Source organism: Chiloscyllium plagiosum, unplaced genomic scaffold (genome assembly GCF_037043375.1).
Source record: "Chiloscyllium plagiosum isolate Xiang-an unplaced genomic scaffold, Cpla_swu_hap1 HiC_scaffold_20, whole genome shotgun sequence".
NCBI lineage: Eukaryota > Metazoa > Chordata > Chondrichthyes > Orectolobiformes > Hemiscylliidae > Chiloscyllium > Chiloscyllium plagiosum.
In genome coordinates, this window is record NW_028270158.1 from 43,486,525 (window position 1) to 43,504,325 (window position 17,801).

The following is a 17,801-nucleotide window of genomic DNA, read 5'->3' on the forward strand; positions in this document are numbered from 1 at the left end:
GGGAGTTGAAATGATTGACCACAGGGCAGTGGGTTGATTAGTGCAGGTATCCTGGAGATGCTCTCTGAAGCGTTCTGCAAGTAATACCATCTTCATGGCCTGTCCCATCTGTCAATCTTCCTTCTCACCTATCTACTCCACCCTCCTCACCTACCTATCACCTTTACCCCACCTCCATCCATCTATTCCACACTAAGTAATCGAATCTAATCTTCTTGCAACCTATTTGTGTGTCACCCGTAAATACGGCTACAGTACATTAATTTCCTTCCTCTAAGTCATGAACATATATCGTAAACAACTGCTGTCCCTGTGATCCCTGTGGAACCTTACTGGTTACAGGTTGCCAACCTGAAAAAGAACCCCTTATCCCCACTTGCTACTTCATGACCATTGGCCAATTCTCTATCCATCCCAACATAATACCTCCAACACTATGGGCTTGTATCTTACGACTTAACCTTTTACGAGGTCCCTTGGGACTTCTGGAAGTCCAAATATAACACGTCCACTAGTTTCCCTCTATCCACTCCAGATATGAGTTTAGGAGGAGTGGGAAAATCATTGAAATTTATAAAATACATTTATTAAAGGCTGAACAAACTTGATACAAAGGTCTACCTGCTCTGCAGAATCTAGAACAAAGTCACCATCTCAAAATATGAGCTAGGCCATTAGGACTGTGATAAGGTGAAATTTCTTCAATGCGGTGAACCTGTGGAATTCCCTCCCACATAAGACTGCGGAGGCCAAGTCACCAAATATATTTAAGAAATGGATTTCGCAACACTGAAGACTTCAAAGGGAATGGGGAAGAGTATGAGAGTCAACCATGATTATATTGACCATATAGCCTACTCCTGCTCCTATTTTTGGATGTTTCTAAGTTATTGTGTAAACTGGCAACACACTTCATTCTGTAATAAAAACAGAGCATTAAAAGAATAAGCGTAGAACTCAAAAAGAATATCAGTTATTCAGTAAGCTTCACTGAAAAAAACTTGTGAAAAATCTTACCCCAATGAAATTGTTAAACTCCACAGGCAGGTTTATGAGACTTTTCTCACACTAAGGACAGTTCTTCTCCCAGTTACTGCACTGTTCTAACCCATAGTGGAGTTTGAGCCCCTGACTGTTGAACTCAAAGGAAGTAATGCTACCAAGTGAGCCAAGGTCAATTATTACATCCTTTTCGAAAAAAAGGAATTATTATTCTGCTTTCTCTTTCAAGGGAACTATAACCTTTACACTTTCCAAAGTCAGTCCATCCATTATCTCAGCTGCTGAACTGAACTAGATTGTCAAAACCAGATTTACTTTGATTTACTCCTTATCGCAATCCTCTCCCGATTGCATTGCGAACATGCAGCCACAAGTGATTCCGTTTCGAAGAGTCCTCATATTTGAATCTAAACGTTAATTGTGTTGTTCTCTTCTCAGATACCATCAGACCGTTTCTCCGGCACTTTCTGTTTTTATTATAGTGCAGCAAGCCTTACTACACAGAGCTCATCTCACTTTGTTGCTCGTCTCTTCTCCCGTTGCCTGCTCATTCATCGGAGGTTGCAAGCTCAAGCTCATCAAGAGTCTTCAGCAGAGACCTTCCACAGTGACACTTGTCAGAGGCAGCGTCTTTCAAGGGGACGTGAATTTGCTTCAAAAAAGGGGCATCGTGACCTCACCAATTCCCCTGAACCAAATCACAAAAAAAATTACCCCCTTAAAAACCGAAAGAATTGTGGGTATTGTAAATCAGAAACAAAACCAGAAATTTCTGGAAAGTTCAGCAGCGTCTGTGAAGAGAGGTCAGAGTTAACGTCCTGGTGGAGTGACCCTTCCTCAGATTATTCCATTGCTGCCTGCCCAAGCAGTAACTATCCTCCAAAAGTATTTCATCGTGTGAACTCAATGGCCGGAAATTATACCGTATCTTTCCCCTTCCCACATCTTGAATAATAACGTTAAACTTCGCCGACTTCACAGCGCACTTACCTGCAGCTCCGCTCCCATCACATGACCATCGGTCAGGTGACCACTGGGTCACGTGCCCCGCCTTTGGTGACGGGCGCGCGGGGCGCTGTAATATGCCGGCGCTTCCGGTGTCGGGAAAGGCGCGTCGGCGAGACATCCGGGGCCTTAAACTGGCCGTTTGGTCTCGGCCTTGTTGTGGGAGTGAGTATTTTCCGCCAAGACCGGCCGGATTGTTTCTCAGACCCACTTGCTTTTGATAGCAGCCCCGGGGATAGAAGAAAAAAAAAGTCCTGAGGCTGTGTTTATAACGAGTGTAGGAAATCCTAGGGATTAGCAATTCACGTATTTTGGATGGCTTGAAGGATTTGGTACAATGGATAGAGGTAAATCTTCCTCTGAGGGAGAAGAGTGTTAAGAACAAAAGGTTGATGGGGGCAAAACGTTAAAATTGGAGCCAGCCAGATATCCAGAAATACTTCTTCAGACAAAGATGTGTGTACATTTGGAACTCTCTATCCTTCACCTTAACCCCATTCCCATTCAGAAAAGCTTTTGAGTTTAGGATCTAGTTGATCTAATTCCAGAACTGGGAAAGGTTATGGAACCAAAGTGAGGAGATATGGAGTGAAGATACAGATCAACAAGACGCTAACTAAATAGTAGTAGGGTGAAGGGGCCGAGTGGACTTAAATAGGGGATGCCACTCGGCCCTTTGAGACTAGTGCAGTATTTAGTAAGATCATATGTCAATCAACTTTTAGCATTATCTCCATATTCTTTATTCCCCTTGTACCCAAAAATATAGCAGTGTCTAATTTTGAATATTTTAAACACTGACAACATCCACAAAGCTCTGAAGTAGTCTTCCAAAGATTCACAACTTTCTGTGGTAAGAATTTTCCCTGTCTCCATTCTAAATAGTCAACCATAATTCCGAGACTGATCTGTAATTGTAAACTCCAGCATCTATAATGTCATGCTGTTTCAATTAAATTGCCTCATTATGAATAAAGGCTTTGGATTTTGAAAAAAGGTTCATTCTATTCAATCTCCCTACATTGAACAATCTTCTCAAACACTTGAATCAGTTGAGTGAACTTTGTTGCAATGTCTCCTTGGGCAAGGAGACCAAAATTGTATACATACTTCTAGGTGTGGTATTACTAACGCCCAGTGTAATTGTAAGATTTGTTGTCCAATTGCTTTATAATAAAAGACAACAGACAGTTTGCTTTCCTGATCACTGAATACACTTGCATGTTTGCAATGTGATTAGTATACAAGGACACCTGTTTATATAACATGTAGTTCACTCAGTCTTCAATTACTGTGGTAATGTGCACTTTTACGTGCATGTTGTAGACAGAAGCTGTGATAATAGAGATTCTCAATGTTTTTTCCATCACGTACTGATAAGGAATCTCTCTTCAACCAGCTGTTGGCATGCGTTTTGGAAAGATAGGTTTGGCTACGTAATGAACCTAACTAACTTGACCATGAAATCATGGATTTTCACTTAACACTGGATCTCCTGGAGGTAGGGATTCTACCGAATGCTCCATGGGGCCTCATTTAATATGCTTAAGTGATAGTTGGGAGGTCATATTGTGCCTGTACAGGATGTTGTTTTGGCCATGTTTGGAATATTGTTTGCAATTCTGGTCTCCTTCTGGTCTCTCCGTGTATAAGTAAAGGGTGATTTGGTGATGGGCTACCAGCCTCTGTGGAGTTATCTCAGCCTGACTTTATACACTGCATTAGGGGACTGCAGTCCTGGATATAGTCACTGTGGATCTTTCCTCACTGCATTTCTGATATTTTAACTTTTCGCTGGTTGCCCAGCTATGGAGGAGGCTAATACGATTGCAACATTTAAAAGGCATCTGGATGGGTAAATGAACAGGAAGGGTTTGGAGGGATATGGGCCGGGTGCTAGCAAGTGGGTCTAGATTGGGTTGGAATATCTGGTCGGCATGGACGAGTTGGACCAAAGGGTCTGTTTCCGTGCTGTGTATCTGTATGACTCTATGATTCTAAGTGATGTTAAATTTGGTCTTAGATGCTGGTCTGTATAGGAAGATGATTTATGGGTGGGTGAGAGATTTCTACCGGAGTTAGGTTTAGGGAAAGGATGATTTATATGGAGAGAAATTTGATTTCAGCGCATTCATACTTTTCCGTTTGGTGTCTTGTTCACAGGCTACCAATAAACACAGGATGATTTTGAATTGTGGTTAAAGTTGATCTCCAGTATCTGCCTTGTAATGTTACACACTTTGAACTGATGGATGAATCAGATGATGATTTTGTTGAACTCTGCAAGACAACATCTAGATGCCCAGTTGAAGCTGAAGGGAAGAAATGCAAATCAGTCTGCTGGAGCCGCACCAATTCGTTTGTAGCAAAGACAAAGTTAAGAGAGAAACAAATCTTGAACAGTGAAGCAAGTTGTTTTCATGAGAGCAAAACCAATAGTGATGGAACAGCAGAGTGGAAAAATAGTAGGAAAACTGAATGTCAGGCACGTGATCTACCTGCCCCTTCATGCAGCAGAAAAGTGACAATAAAAGATGTCACTGTGCTTCAGCCTTCAAAGCCTGAGGCTTTAGAGGGCTCTAGGATTGTTAAGGATGGTCTACCAGGTAAGATATCAATAGAATTTCAAAAAGCATACTTAAACAATTAATTCTTTATACAGCTATTCTTTATTCATGCAATTCTCAAATAGTTTTTCAGTTAATAAACATGTATTAAAAAGTCAGTGGTCAGACTTGCAAGTTGTAAAAGCAACTAAGATATGAGAGCATTAAGAGGTTAACATATTGAAGTTTGTATTCTGTTAGCTGTCACATTTACATTTAACTGTTGAATAATGCAGAAATTTAGTGTAGATGCAGATTTACTCTGTTAGTTTGGATTAGTGCAGCACTCATACTTAATCTTCGCAATGATAGGTAAATGTCTCACACCAGAAACTTTGCCATGCCACCTATTGGACGCTTATTTGGAGTACTGATGCAGTCCTGCTCAGTTGGAGGCATAGTGCTGAGTGCCACTTTGTTAGAGGGGCATTACCTAGGGGCTACTGGGTCATCAGGGGACAATGCCAAGAGGGCATTGCTTTGTCAGTATGTAATTCTGCTTAGTGGCAAATGCCATCCGCAATATAAAGATCAGAGATCTTGAAAAAAAGTGAGAGGCAGAAAGAGAGAGAGTCAGTCATAGAGCTGTACAGCATGGAAATGGATCTTTTGGTCCACCTTGTCCATGCTGACTAGATATCCTAAGTTATTCCAGTCCCATTTGCCAGCATAATATTTTTAAAAAGAGCAAGTATCTCTTTGACAAGAAAATCTTTGAGCTGAATTTGACTTTTTTGAAAAAATGTCTACATTATTTGTTGCATCAAATCTTTCATTGTTTAAAAACTTTGACCTGAAAGGAGTCTTTGATAAGACAATAAAGGAATGCTGATAATTTGGTTGAATGCCAATAGTGGTTACTTATCTGTTAAATGTGACCCTTGCTGTTTGCAGACAGTATGTGGATCCATAGGCTCAGCCATTCAGCAATTATGAAGAAAACTGTTAACAAAGGCCTAGGTGTGAAAGAACGAGTTTTGGGAAATATGCAGAGATTTAGGAGAAAGGAACCTGAACGTTTGCGACATAGCAATGATGTAAAAATGCTGTCAGCTTCTACCATCCAAGAGGATGAGAAGAATGAAGAACTCTGTTCCTTGGATACAAACAAAAAGAATGGTCAAACAGACAGTCATTCACCTGCAACATCCCTTCCTGCATCATTTATTTCTGAAGAAGATGGTTCGTTTATCAGAAGTTCTTTTATTATCTGTCTAGAAAGTACTTCATTAAATTCTATGCATATTTTGCTTGCTGTTCTTTTGTGCATTGCTAGTCTGTGATTTAGTTATGCAGTCTTAAAAAGTCTAAATTGAGATGTGTTAATACACTCTTTGAGTTCTAATGATTAACAGCACAGGGAACATTGTTCATCCTGTGTTCACTTCTCCGGGCTTTGTCTGCCTACAGTTGAGATCAGCAGCTCAACAACTGGATTGATCAAACCCATGTTCCCTGTTTCTATGGGCACTTGTGTCACTGTTGTCCTGAGCTGTGCCACCCTAATTTCTACTTTGAATATATGGTTATTCACATTGTAGTGACACCTAATCCTAATTAGCTGCATTTCATAATACTTACTCCACATTGTGTACCTAACTTGTGTTTCAATGGGTCATTGTTCCCTTATAACTAGAATGCTTTATTTGATCTTTAAAGATCCCTCCTTGGTATATTAACACTTGGGTGACTAATTTCAGTGGCGAGGACGTATTGGTCAGAATGGAGAATAGAAACTTCAATGAGAAAGTTGAGGTAGGATCCATAAAGTGTCGGAAGGCAAAAAATATGGAAGGTGTATTAAGGAGGGATTTAATAGAGACATGTAAGATAATCAGAGGGTTTGATAGGGTGGACAGAGAGAGCCTTTTTCCAAGTATGGGGACGGCAAACACGAGGGGACATAACTTTAAAGTGAGGGGAGATAGGTATAAGACAGATGTCAGAGGTAGTTTCTTTACTCAGAGTAGTAAGGGTATGGAATGCTTTGCCTGCATCAGTAGTAGATTCGCCAAGTTTAAGTGCATTTAAGTCGTCATTGGACAGGCATATGGACGTACATGGAATAGTGTAGGTGGGATGGGCTTCAGATTAGTATGACATGCGGTGCAACATCGAGGGCTGAAGGGTTTGTACTGCGCTGTAATGTTCTATGTAAGGAGCTTGATTGACTACTTTAAAATGCTTTAGTTTAGCTGAGGAGTTTATATTGCCGTCTTAACCTTAAGCCCTGAATACATTAGAATTGCTTCTGGTGACCTAATGATTTTCTGCTTTTTGCTTGGAAATTTCTGATTATAATGAGATTTACAGAGTTAAATATGATGATATCCACTTAGCTGTAGCTGATGACTGCCATAGGTTGGCTGACAGTGATCTGGCCTTGGCGTGGACAATACAACAGGAGTTGGGAGCAACTGAGGCCTATACTCTTGAAGACAATGGGCTCTTTTTTTGTGTAATCTGTCAGAAGGATCTTTCCAACATGAATTCTGCTCGACGCACTCAACACATCAACAGGTAAAAGGCATCTGAACACAAACCTTTACGATTATTCTCTGACTGATAATTTCTCAAATCCTGTTCTTCAAGGGACCAACCTGCCAGATGTTTTATTAATTCAGTTTTAACTGACTGGAGCTCATACATGTCCATTTTATTTAATTTTTATTCACTTAATAGTTTAAGTTCTTGCAATCAAGGAATGGTTGAAATAGGTTAAAAAAGAATCTGGAGAAACTCAACAGGTCTGGCAGCATCTCTGGAGAGAGAAACAGAGTCATTGTTTAGAGTCTAATATGACACTTCAGTTCTGAAGAAGAACGATACTGGATTCAAAACATTAACCTGTTTCTCTCATCATTGCTGGACCTGTTGAGGTTCTCCAGCTTTTTCTGTGTTTGTTTCAGAATTCCAGCATAGGCTGTATTTTGCTTTTATTCTAAAAAAAATCTGAATAGCTATCTACTCTAGCATGGAGCATAAACAGCTGTATGTGCCAATTTGGTCGAATAATCTGTTTTTATGCTGTACATTCTTGATGAAGAGCTTATGCTTGAAACATTGACTCTCGGCTCCTCTGATGCTGCCTGATTGGCTGTGCTTTTCCAGTGCCATACTTTTTGACTTAAATTTTTCCACCTGACCTCTTAGATGCTTAGATGAAGGAGAGCAGAAAACAGCGACAGCAATCTCGAAAAACATCCCTTCAGTTCCTGAATGTCCAATCTGTGGAAAACATTTTAAAAGCTTCAAGAGTCGAGCGATTCACCTCAAACGCTGTGCCATTGAACTGGAGGTTCCACCACAGTTATTGTTGCAGGCAGTTCAAAGACAAAACTCCCAGTGTCCTGAAAGCTGCACTTACTCAACGAGGTAAATAAAATGAAAAATCTAGAGTTTTCTTTTAAAAGCTTAATTCTGGTACTTTCTCTTATGCACAGAATGGTTCTGCCACTGCATCCTCATTAGGCTTACTTCACCCTTTCAGCTGTCTTTGTCCTGTCTGTCAACTCAGATGCCTTTCATCTGGAGTTTTTATCTGCCAATGTAATTTACGTGACCAGTCTCTGATATGTGCTGCGGCATATCCACAGTAAAACTGACATATTTCAAAATATTTGAGGAGAAAGTGAGGTCTGCAGATGCTGGAGATCAGAGCTGAAAATGTGTTGCTGGAAAAGCGCAGCAGGTCAGGCAGCATCCAGGGAACAGGAGAATCGACGTTTCGGGCATAAGCCCTTCTTCAGGAATGAGGGAAGTTTGTCCAGCAGGCTAAGATAAAAGGTAGGGAGGAGGGACTTGGGGGAGGGGCGTCGGAAATGTGATATGTGGAAAGAGGTCAAGGTGAGGGTGATAGGTCAGACTGGGGTGGGGGCGGAGAGGTCAGGAAGAAGATTGCAGGTTAGGAAGGCGGTGCTGAATTCGATGGATTTGACTGAGACAAGGTGGGGGGAGGGGAAATGAGGAAACTGGTGAAATCCGAGTTCATCCCTTGTGGTTGGAGGGTTCCTAGGCGGAAGATGAGGCGCTCCTCCTCCAACCGTCGTGTTGTTGTGGTCTGGCGATGGAGGAGTCCAGAGACCTGCATATCCTTGGTGGAGTGGGAGGGGGAGTTGAAGTGTTGAGCCACAGGTGGTTGGGTTGGTTGGTCCGGGTGTCCCAGAGGTGTTCTCTGAAATGCTCTGCAAGTAGGCGGCCTGTCTCCCCAATATAGAGGAGGCCACATCGGGTGCAGAGGATGCAATAGATGATGTGTGTGGAGGTGCAGGTGAATCTGTGGCGGATATGGAAGTTTCCTTTGGGGCCTTGGAGGGAGGTGAGGGGGGAGGTGTGGGCGCAAGTCTTGCACCTCCTGCGGTTGCAGGGGAAGGTGCCGGGAGTGGAGGTCGGGTTGGTGGGGGGTGTGGATGTGACGAGGGAGTCACGGAGGGAGTGGTCTTTACAGAATGCTGATAGGGGAATGCTGATAGGGAAATATATCCTTGGTGGTGGGGTCCGTTTGGAGGTGGCGGAAATGACGGCGGATGAAGCGCTGCACATGGAGATTGGTGGGGTGGTAGGTGAGGACCAGTGGGGTTCTGTCCTGGTGGCGGTTGGAGGGGCGGTGCTCAAGGGCGGAGGAGCGGGAAGTGGAAGAGATGCGGTGGAGGGCATCGTCGACCACTTCGGGGGGGAAATTTTCGTGCTTATGTTTAACATAATCACTAGAGTTTCTCCTGTACTGTTACCCCTGCATTCAGTATAAGTAAGTTGAGGGTAATTGAATGACACACTGAGTATACACAATCTTCATTCCAAACAGATGATTTTTGTTAATAGGTTGAACCTTTTCCTTGATCTAGATCAGATGTTAAACTGGGATTCTGACTGCCCCACTTTGAATTAACCATCTAACATCTTCATTCTGGTGTACAAATAGGAAGAGCTACTTTGTTGGATGCGTTGACTTTCGGGATAATGTGTTAAATTGAAGCCCAGTGTACCTTTTCAAGTGTATGTAGAAGATGCATGGCATCTCTTTGATCTAATATTCCCTCTATTTAATTGTGCGATGTTGATACATCTGAGAGGCAGAGTCAAGTTTTATATAAATGCATATCTCCCTTTGTAATTTCTTGTAGTATTGGACTGTGTTTGTTTCATTGTGTTACATTCAAGTTCAGATTAAAAGACTAAACAAAGCTCTGCTAGATGTGACCCACTAAAGGTTTACACAGAGGAACCCCTGTAAGATCAGTGTCATTGCCGAGTTCAAAGATGTTGCAATTTAATAAGACTTTCTCAGTGATGTTTTCAAGGATATTGCCTGTGAAATACCCCAGCTTTTACTGTGACCATCATTTGGTGTGTGCATAAAGTTTAAAGTTTCCTTTTCAATTCCATATGTCAGCCTTCAGTCAAGTGGATTAAAAAGAAAAAGTTCAACAAGAGAAAATGAACCGCCAAAGAAATGCAAGACCACCAGTAAGCCACCATTGGATGAGGATACAATGGTTGCCATGGCATTATCTGCATCTTTGATGGAACAGCAAAAACAGGAGGAGGAGAGGCAAAATGTAACCGTGCATGCTGATAACTTCAGCCTTGCCAAAATTATGGTAGCATCAGGTAATAGCTAAACTATAGATCTTACTACTTGTTAGAGTGCAGGTTTAGTCTAGTCTATATTCACAGTTTGTGGGCCAGATCCCACACTCATCACCAGTTATGTTTGTGGTTCACTTGAATCATAAATAGAGTACGAGGTAGCTGCAGGATAAACTTGAACAAGGAGTACTTTATTGTGCATCCACTCAGCTCCACAGTCCCTCTACCTGCCACTTCTGGGTCACCTGACCCACTCTTCCAATGACATACATGTTCCTTCACTGTTGTTGGATCAAAATCCCTCCCTAAAGGCATGTGGGTCTATCTACAACACATAGACTGTAATGGTTCAAGTAAGCAGTTCACCGTCACCTTCTGAAGGGCAACTAGGGATGGGCAATAAATGCTGGCCAGCCAGCTCAGCCTGCGTCCAACACGTGAATTAAAAATAAGTTCTATATTGTTCAGTGACATTCCTTAGAGGTTCAAGTTTTGTAAATTTTGTTGTCGTTTCAATGTGTATTTTTCTGTTGTGTTAAGCCAGTTTTATCAATAAAATGAATGACAACTATCTCATCTCCATGTTGGACTTCTTTTTCCCGGTTTTAGATAAGAGATGTCGAAAGAAGCGGAAGGATGACCTTCCTCCATTGTTATTGGTCCAGGACCCTGAGATGGCATTCCAAAGGGTACAAAACAGTTTGGCAGCGCTGTTGTCTGAGGAAATGGAAATATCTAGCACCCCTCCATTACCAGCAAGCACTTTCTGCATAGGTGGAATACTGAGCCACGTCTGTCATGTATGTCCAGGGATAACTGAACAAGAAAGCCTGTGGTGTCGCAGTGCTTTGTATGGATCTAGTAATTGGGACTCTGCACTCTTTTATGCAGCTAACTTGGTTCCACCTATAACACCATGGAAACAGGTGAGGTGGGTTTGTGAAAGATACAAAATTCACGAGGGCTAATTTAAAGATAATTGCAATTTTATCAATTATGCAAATAACCCCCTGTGTGTGCATGTCTGCTATCTCTGTCTCATTATTTGTAAAAATTTCAAGAATTTTATAAGACTTGATTTTCTGACACTTCCTGGGAAGTGAGTTGGTTTCCTATGATCCAGGATCAGTATCTTTTAGATAATTTGCCCTTTCAGAGTCATGTGACTTTATTGATTAACGTTTACTCTAATAATTGCAATCTATTTTCTGGATTAATGAGAAGAACTTGTATTCTGTAAAATACTACAAGGTGCTGAAGTGATTTGTGCTGTTCTCCACACTGCTTTTAAGTTATTTACTTGCAATTAAATGAAAATATGCAGCAAACAAAAATTGCATGCTATTTAGGGCAATTTTAAAGATTATAATTAATTATTGCTAATCAGTTTTTTTTATAAACAAAGAACTGCTGCTGCTGGAGAAACAATCCAAAACAGAAATTGCTGCATAATCTCAGCAGGTTTGGCAGCATATTTAAAGGGAAAACTGTTCACATTTCAATTCCACGTTCTGACGAAGGATTACTTGACTTGCCGAGTTTCTCCAGCAATTTCTATTTTTGTTAATAAGTTTTGTTTTATGAAGTATACATACAAATGAAGTAGGAGTTTTATGGTGCAGTTGTATATCCCTAACTATAAGTGAGTAGGTCCAGGTTCAAGTATTGCCTGTCCTAGAGATGTCTCATGACATGTCCAAACAGATTGATATTTCTTTTAAGGAAATTATGTTTCTGCCCATCTTCAATTTACTATCACTTTTGTTAATGTCACTCAATAAGCTGAAGTACAGCAATTCTTTTATGCTTCTAAAAGAATCAGTAATGTTACAATGAACCAGATTATCAGTATACTAATTGATGCAATATTGATTTGTCATTACAATATAAAACACATCATTTTGCAGTTGTGAGGCATAATTTATTTAGCTAGCAGGGTTTAGAGACAATATTGTTACTGTATCAAATAGCATTGGGCTCCTGTGAACTAGACTTAGATGTGCACACTTAAACCATGGCCACAATCAGATTAGTACAGTTGTTCCCTCCCATACCTGTAGAGGATATGTTCCAAGACCTACCTCGGATAGGAGCAAACCCATTCATTTCAATGGGGAATGTATCTTCCCGGCAGCCTCCTGGTCACTGGTACTGGAATGTTCCATATAATATGTTCCAGCTGCGGTAAACCATAGAAAGTGATTCCCCGGATACGGGAGTCGCGCTATACTTGAGATCAAATCTGTATTTTGTGGGCTTGCGTTGAAAGGAAGAGCCAGTAACAAAGAAAAATATATTTAGCTGATTGTGGCTCTGACAGCTCTTCAGTAGAATTGTCTAATTAATCCTGCTGCCCTGCTTTTTCCTTTCAATACTGTTGACAATTATTAATTGTACTCTGTGCTTTGTGGAAGGGACATGATCAAGAATATCTGGCTTATAATGAACAGATGTCATCTTCAGTGGTGCCCGACAGAGCCCTTGTAAGACCATCCTTAAAGTTGATCGATCAACATTCTGCTCCAGCTGATGTTGGAAGTAAGACTGAGACTGCAGATGTGTGCTTAGCTGGCAGTCAGCAGGATCGGACATTGTTTGACTTGATGGATTTAGCTGGTGAGGGAATGACATTGACACAGTGGAATTATGGGGTTAACCATGAACAAGACAATGAAATAACAGGAAGAAACAGTAAGTGGAAACTTAATACGACTGATTAGAGATCTGGACTTTTGTGTTCTGTGGATTGTTATAGAATAAATCTCTTTAAAAATCTCTATAGTGTTCAAGAATGTGGAAATTATGCAATATATTTCATTCATACAGGGAAGTAAGTACCTCAGGATAGGCTAACATTTTTATTATGGTAATTAGAGTCATAGAGTCATAGAGATGTACAGCATGGAAACAGACCCTTCGGTCCAACCCTTCCATGCCGACCAGATATCCCAACCCAATCTAGTCCCACCTGCCAGCACCCGGCCCATATCCCTCTAAACCCTTCCTATTCATATATCCATCCAAATGCCTCTTAAATGTTGCAATTGTACCAGCCTCCTCCACATCTTCTGGCAGCTCATTCCATACACGTACCACCCTCTGCGTGAAAAAGCTGCCCCATAGGTTTCTTTTATACCTTTCTCCTCTCACCCTAAACCTATGCCCTCTAGTTCTGGACTCCCCGACCCCAGGGAAAAGACTTTACCTATTTATCCTATCCATGCCCCTCATAATTTTGTAAACCTCTATAAGGTCTCCCCTCAGCCTCCGACGCACTAGGGAAAATAGCCCCAGCCTGTTCAGCCTCTCCATGTAGCTCAGATCCTCCAACCCTGGCAACATCCTTGTAAATCTTTTCTGAACCCTTTCAAGTTTCACAACACCTTTCCGATAGGAAGGAGACCAGAATTGCACACAATATTCCAACAGTGGCCTAACCAGTGTCCTGTACAGCCGCAACATGACCTCCCAACTCCTGTACTCAATACTCTGACCAACAAAGGAAAGCATACCAAACGCCTTCTTCACTATCCTATCTACCTGCGACTCCACTTTCAAGGAGCTATGAACCTGCACTCCAAGGTCTCTTTGTTCAGCAACACTCCCTAGGACCTTACCATTAAGTGTATAAGTCCTGCTAAGATTTGCTTTCCCAAAATGCAGCACCTCGCATTTATCGGAATTAAACTCCATCTGCCACTTCTCAGCCCATTGGCCCATCTGGTCCAAATCCTGTTGTAATCTGAGGTAACCCTTTTCGCTGTCCACTACACCTCCAATTTTGGTGTCATCTGCAAACTTACTAACCGTACCTCTTATGCTCGCATCCAAATCATTTATGTAAATGACAAAAAGTAGAGGGCCCAGCACCGATCCTTGTGGCACTCCACTGGTCACAGGCCTCCAGTCTGAAAAACAACTCTCCACCACCACCCTCTGTCTTCTACCTTTGAGCCAGTTCTGTATCCAAATGGCTAGTTCTCCCTGTATTCCATGAGATCAAACTTCCTAACCTTTGCTGATCTTTGAGGGGCCCTATTCTCTCCCTAGTTATCCTTTTGTCCTTAATATATTTGTAAAACCCCTTTGGATTCTCCTTAATTTTATTTGCCAAAGGTATCTCATGTCCCTGATTTGCCCTCCTGATTTCCCTCTTAAGTATACTCCTACTTTCTTTATACTCTTCTAAGGATTCACTCGATCTATCCTGTCTGTACCTGACATATGCTTCCTTCTTTTTCTTAACCAAACCCTCAATTTCTTTTGTTATCCAGTATTCCCTATAGCTACCAGCCTTCCCTTTCACCCTGACAGGAATATACTTTCTCTGGATTCTTGCTATCTCATTTCTGAAGGCTTCCCATTTTCCAGCTGTCCCTTTACTTGCGAACATCTGCCTCCAATCAGCTTTCGAAAGTTCTTGCCTAATACCGTCAAAATTGGCTTTTCTCCAATTTAGAACTTCAACTTTTAGATCTGGTCTATCCTTTTCCATCACTATTTTAAAACAAATAGAATTATGGTCGCTGGCCCCAATGTGCTCCCCCACTGACACCTCAGTCAGCTGCCCTGCCTTATTTCCCAAGAGTAGATCAAGTTTTGCACCTTCTCTAGTAGGTACATTCACATATTGAATCAGAAAATTGTCTTGTACACACTTAAGAAATTCCTCTCCATCTTAAAGCTTTAACACTATGGCAGTCGATGTTTGGAAAGTTAAAATCCCCTACCATAACCACCCTATTATTCTTACAGATAGCCGAGATCTCCTTACAAGTTTGTTTCTCAATTTCCCTCTGACTATTGGGGGGGTCTATAATACAATCCCAATAAGGTGATCATCCCTTTCTTATTTCTCAGTTCTACCCAAATAACTTCCCTGGATGTATTTCCAGGAATATCCTCCCTCAGCACAGCTGTAATGCTATCCCTTATCAAAAATGCCACTCCCCCTCCTCTTTTGCCTCCCTTTCTATCTTTCCTGTGCCATTTGTATCCTGGAACATTCAGCTGCCAGTACTGCCCATCCCTGAGCCATGTTTCCGTAATTGCTATGATATCCCAGTCCCATGTTGCTAACCATGCCGTGAGTTCATCTGCCTTTCCTGTTAGGCCCCTTGCATTGAAATAAAAGCAGTTTAATTTATTAGTTCTACCTTGTCCCTGCCTGCCCTGACTGTTTGACTCATTTCTGTTCTCAGCTGTACCCCTCTCAGATCGCTCTCTTTCCTTACTATCTCCCTGGGTCCCACCCCTCCACCTTACTAGTTTAAATCCTCCCAAGCAGTTCTAGCAAATTTCCCTGCCAGTATATTAGTCCCCTTCCAATTTATGTGCAATCTGTCCTTCTTGTACAGGTCACTTCTACCCCAGAAGAGATTCCAATGATCCAAAAATGTGAATCCTTCTCCCATACACCAGCTCCTCAGCCATGCATTCATTTGCTCTATCCTCCTATTCCTGCCCTCACTAGCTCGTAGCACTGGGAGTAATCCAGATATTACTACTCTTGAGGACCTCCTGTATAAATTTCTGCCTAACTCTCTCTAATCTCCCTTCAGAATCTCAATCTTTTCCCATCCTATGTCATTGGTTCCAATGTGGACAATGACCTCCTGCTGGCCCCTCTCCCCCTGAGAGAACATTCTGCACCCTCTCTGAGACATCCTTGATCCTGGCACCAGGGAAACAACACACTATTCTGCTTTTTCTCTGCTGGCCACAGAAACCTCTGTCTGTACCTCTGACTACAGAGTCCCCTAACACAATTGATCTCTTGGAAGCCGACATATCCCTCGTTGCATTAGAGCCAGTCTCAATACCAGAAACTTGGCTGTTTGTACTACGTTCCCCTGAGAATCCATCACCCCCTACATTTTCCAAAACTGCATACCTGTTTGAAATGGGTATATCCACAAAAGACTCCTGCACTAGCTGCCTACCTCTCTTACTCTTCCTGGAGTTAACCCATCTATGTGACTGTATCTGAGACTTTTCCCCCTTTCTATAACTGCCATCCATCACATACTGTTGCTGTTGCAAATTCCTCATCTGCTTCTATCTGTCTCTCCAACCTATCCACTTGATCTGATAAGATTCGCATCCAACAGCATTTGTGGCAGATATAATCCGCAGTAACCCTTAAACTGTCTTTAAACTCCCACATCTGACAAGAAGTTCATATCACTGTAAAGGCCATTTTTGCTCCTTCACAATCTCCAGACCCGAAAATAACACCGTCTTATTCCTCTACAAACACTGCCCCAGGTTAAAATAATAGCTATGGCTTATATTTTAAGTTTAATCAAGAGACTTATCTCCAAAAAACATATAATCAAGAAAGAATCCACTATACTCACTACTGCAGCCTTTCTCTTGGACAGATTTAAAACAACAATTAACTTATCTGATTCTGTGCCATGAACTTCGCCCAACAGTTCCTCCAAGATTAGTTGTGAATTTCACTGTTTGTTAATTTTCCCAGTTGCACTCTGATGTCCAGCGATACACGAAATTACATGAAGAAATTTCACACACAATAGTATCTCTGAATGTCAGTTTATAGTTTAGAATTGCGTTGCACCTGCTGTTAAAAATTAATTACTGTTTTATCAAATATAATGTGGATTTGGATCTAAAACATGTTAAATTGACTTCTTATGAACTTGAAATTAATAATTGCTCTGATAGATACTTAATTTCTTCCTATAAAGCTTTTTAAAAACTAACTTCTGTTGAGTACCATTGGAAGTTTTTGTGTTATTAAAATGTCTGGTGGAGCAAAGTTGTTTTATGCTGAAAGTGAGTTAGGTTATTAACAGTGAAACCTGTTCATTCTTGTAAATCAAAGCCTGTATTCCAGATTTTACTATATCCATTCATTTTATCCTATAGTAAAGGACACTTTATTGGATGATATTACACCTAGTGGATTTGTCCCAGCTCGGAGTGAGAGAAGTTGTGGAAATAGTTTGCACCATGCAGTGAGTAAAGCAGTTTTATTACAGTTAATTTCAAATTTGTCCCATTTGACAATCTTTATAAATAGTCACATGAGTTTCCCATCAAAATCTTCAAACTTGCAAAGAGAGTTGGATTAAAATGGTGAAATTATTTTTGTAATGTTAACCACCTGCAACTGTTTTAAAATATTTGGTGCATTTTGATTTCAGCCGCAACTGAAGAAATTGAGTGAAGATCTTGCAGGACTGGTGAATAATCCCCACCTGAGTGACGTGCAGTTTCAGGTGGACAGCGGTGAGATTGTGTACGCTCACCAGTTTATGTTGTATGCTCGCTCTCCACACCTTGTCCAACTTGTAAGTGAGAAGGATTTATTTCAGTAAATGGGGTATTGAAATGATTTTTTTCAGTCCCCTACCTTGTTAATCTTCTCATTCTTGTCGTTAGGAATCGTACAAGAACAGGTAGGACATGTACCCTTAGATTTAAAGGGCAGCTGTGGTGTAATGATAATGTGACTGGATTAATGATACAGAGTTTCTAATATTCTGGGTACATGGGTTTGAATCACAGCATGGCAAATGGAGAAATATAAAAATCAATAAAAATCTGGAATTAAAAAAGCTTGCCTAGTGG

General features: G+C 41.3%; 1 protein-coding gene across 5 annotated transcripts in view; it reads left to right on the forward strand.

The window, feature by feature from the left end:
* Window positions 1-2,104: 2,104 nt before the first annotated feature.
* The window catches only part of slx4 (SLX4 structure-specific endonuclease subunit homolog (S. cerevisiae)), a 32,444-nt gene continuing 16,747 nt past the window's right edge, over window positions 2,105-17,801 (forward strand). Inside the window, exons 1-11 of one of the 5 annotated variants that reach the window (XM_043711438.2) lie at window positions 2,120-2,172; window positions 3,407-3,508; window positions 4,171-4,613; window positions 5,508-5,795; window positions 6,953-7,133; window positions 7,767-7,988; window positions 10,006-10,223; window positions 10,812-11,128; window positions 12,617-12,893; window positions 17,097-17,185; window positions 17,375-17,521. In XM_043711438.2, coding sequence (XP_043567373.2) covers window positions 4,256-4,613; window positions 5,508-5,795; window positions 6,953-7,133; window positions 7,767-7,988; window positions 10,006-10,223; window positions 10,812-11,128; window positions 12,617-12,893; window positions 17,097-17,185; window positions 17,375-17,521 — 2,097 coding nt within the window. In that variant the 5' untranslated portion in view covers window positions 2,120-2,172; window positions 3,407-3,508; window positions 4,171-4,255. The other 4 variants (XM_043711437.2, XM_087997888.1, XM_043711441.2 and 1 more) reach the window with 4 other exon arrangements.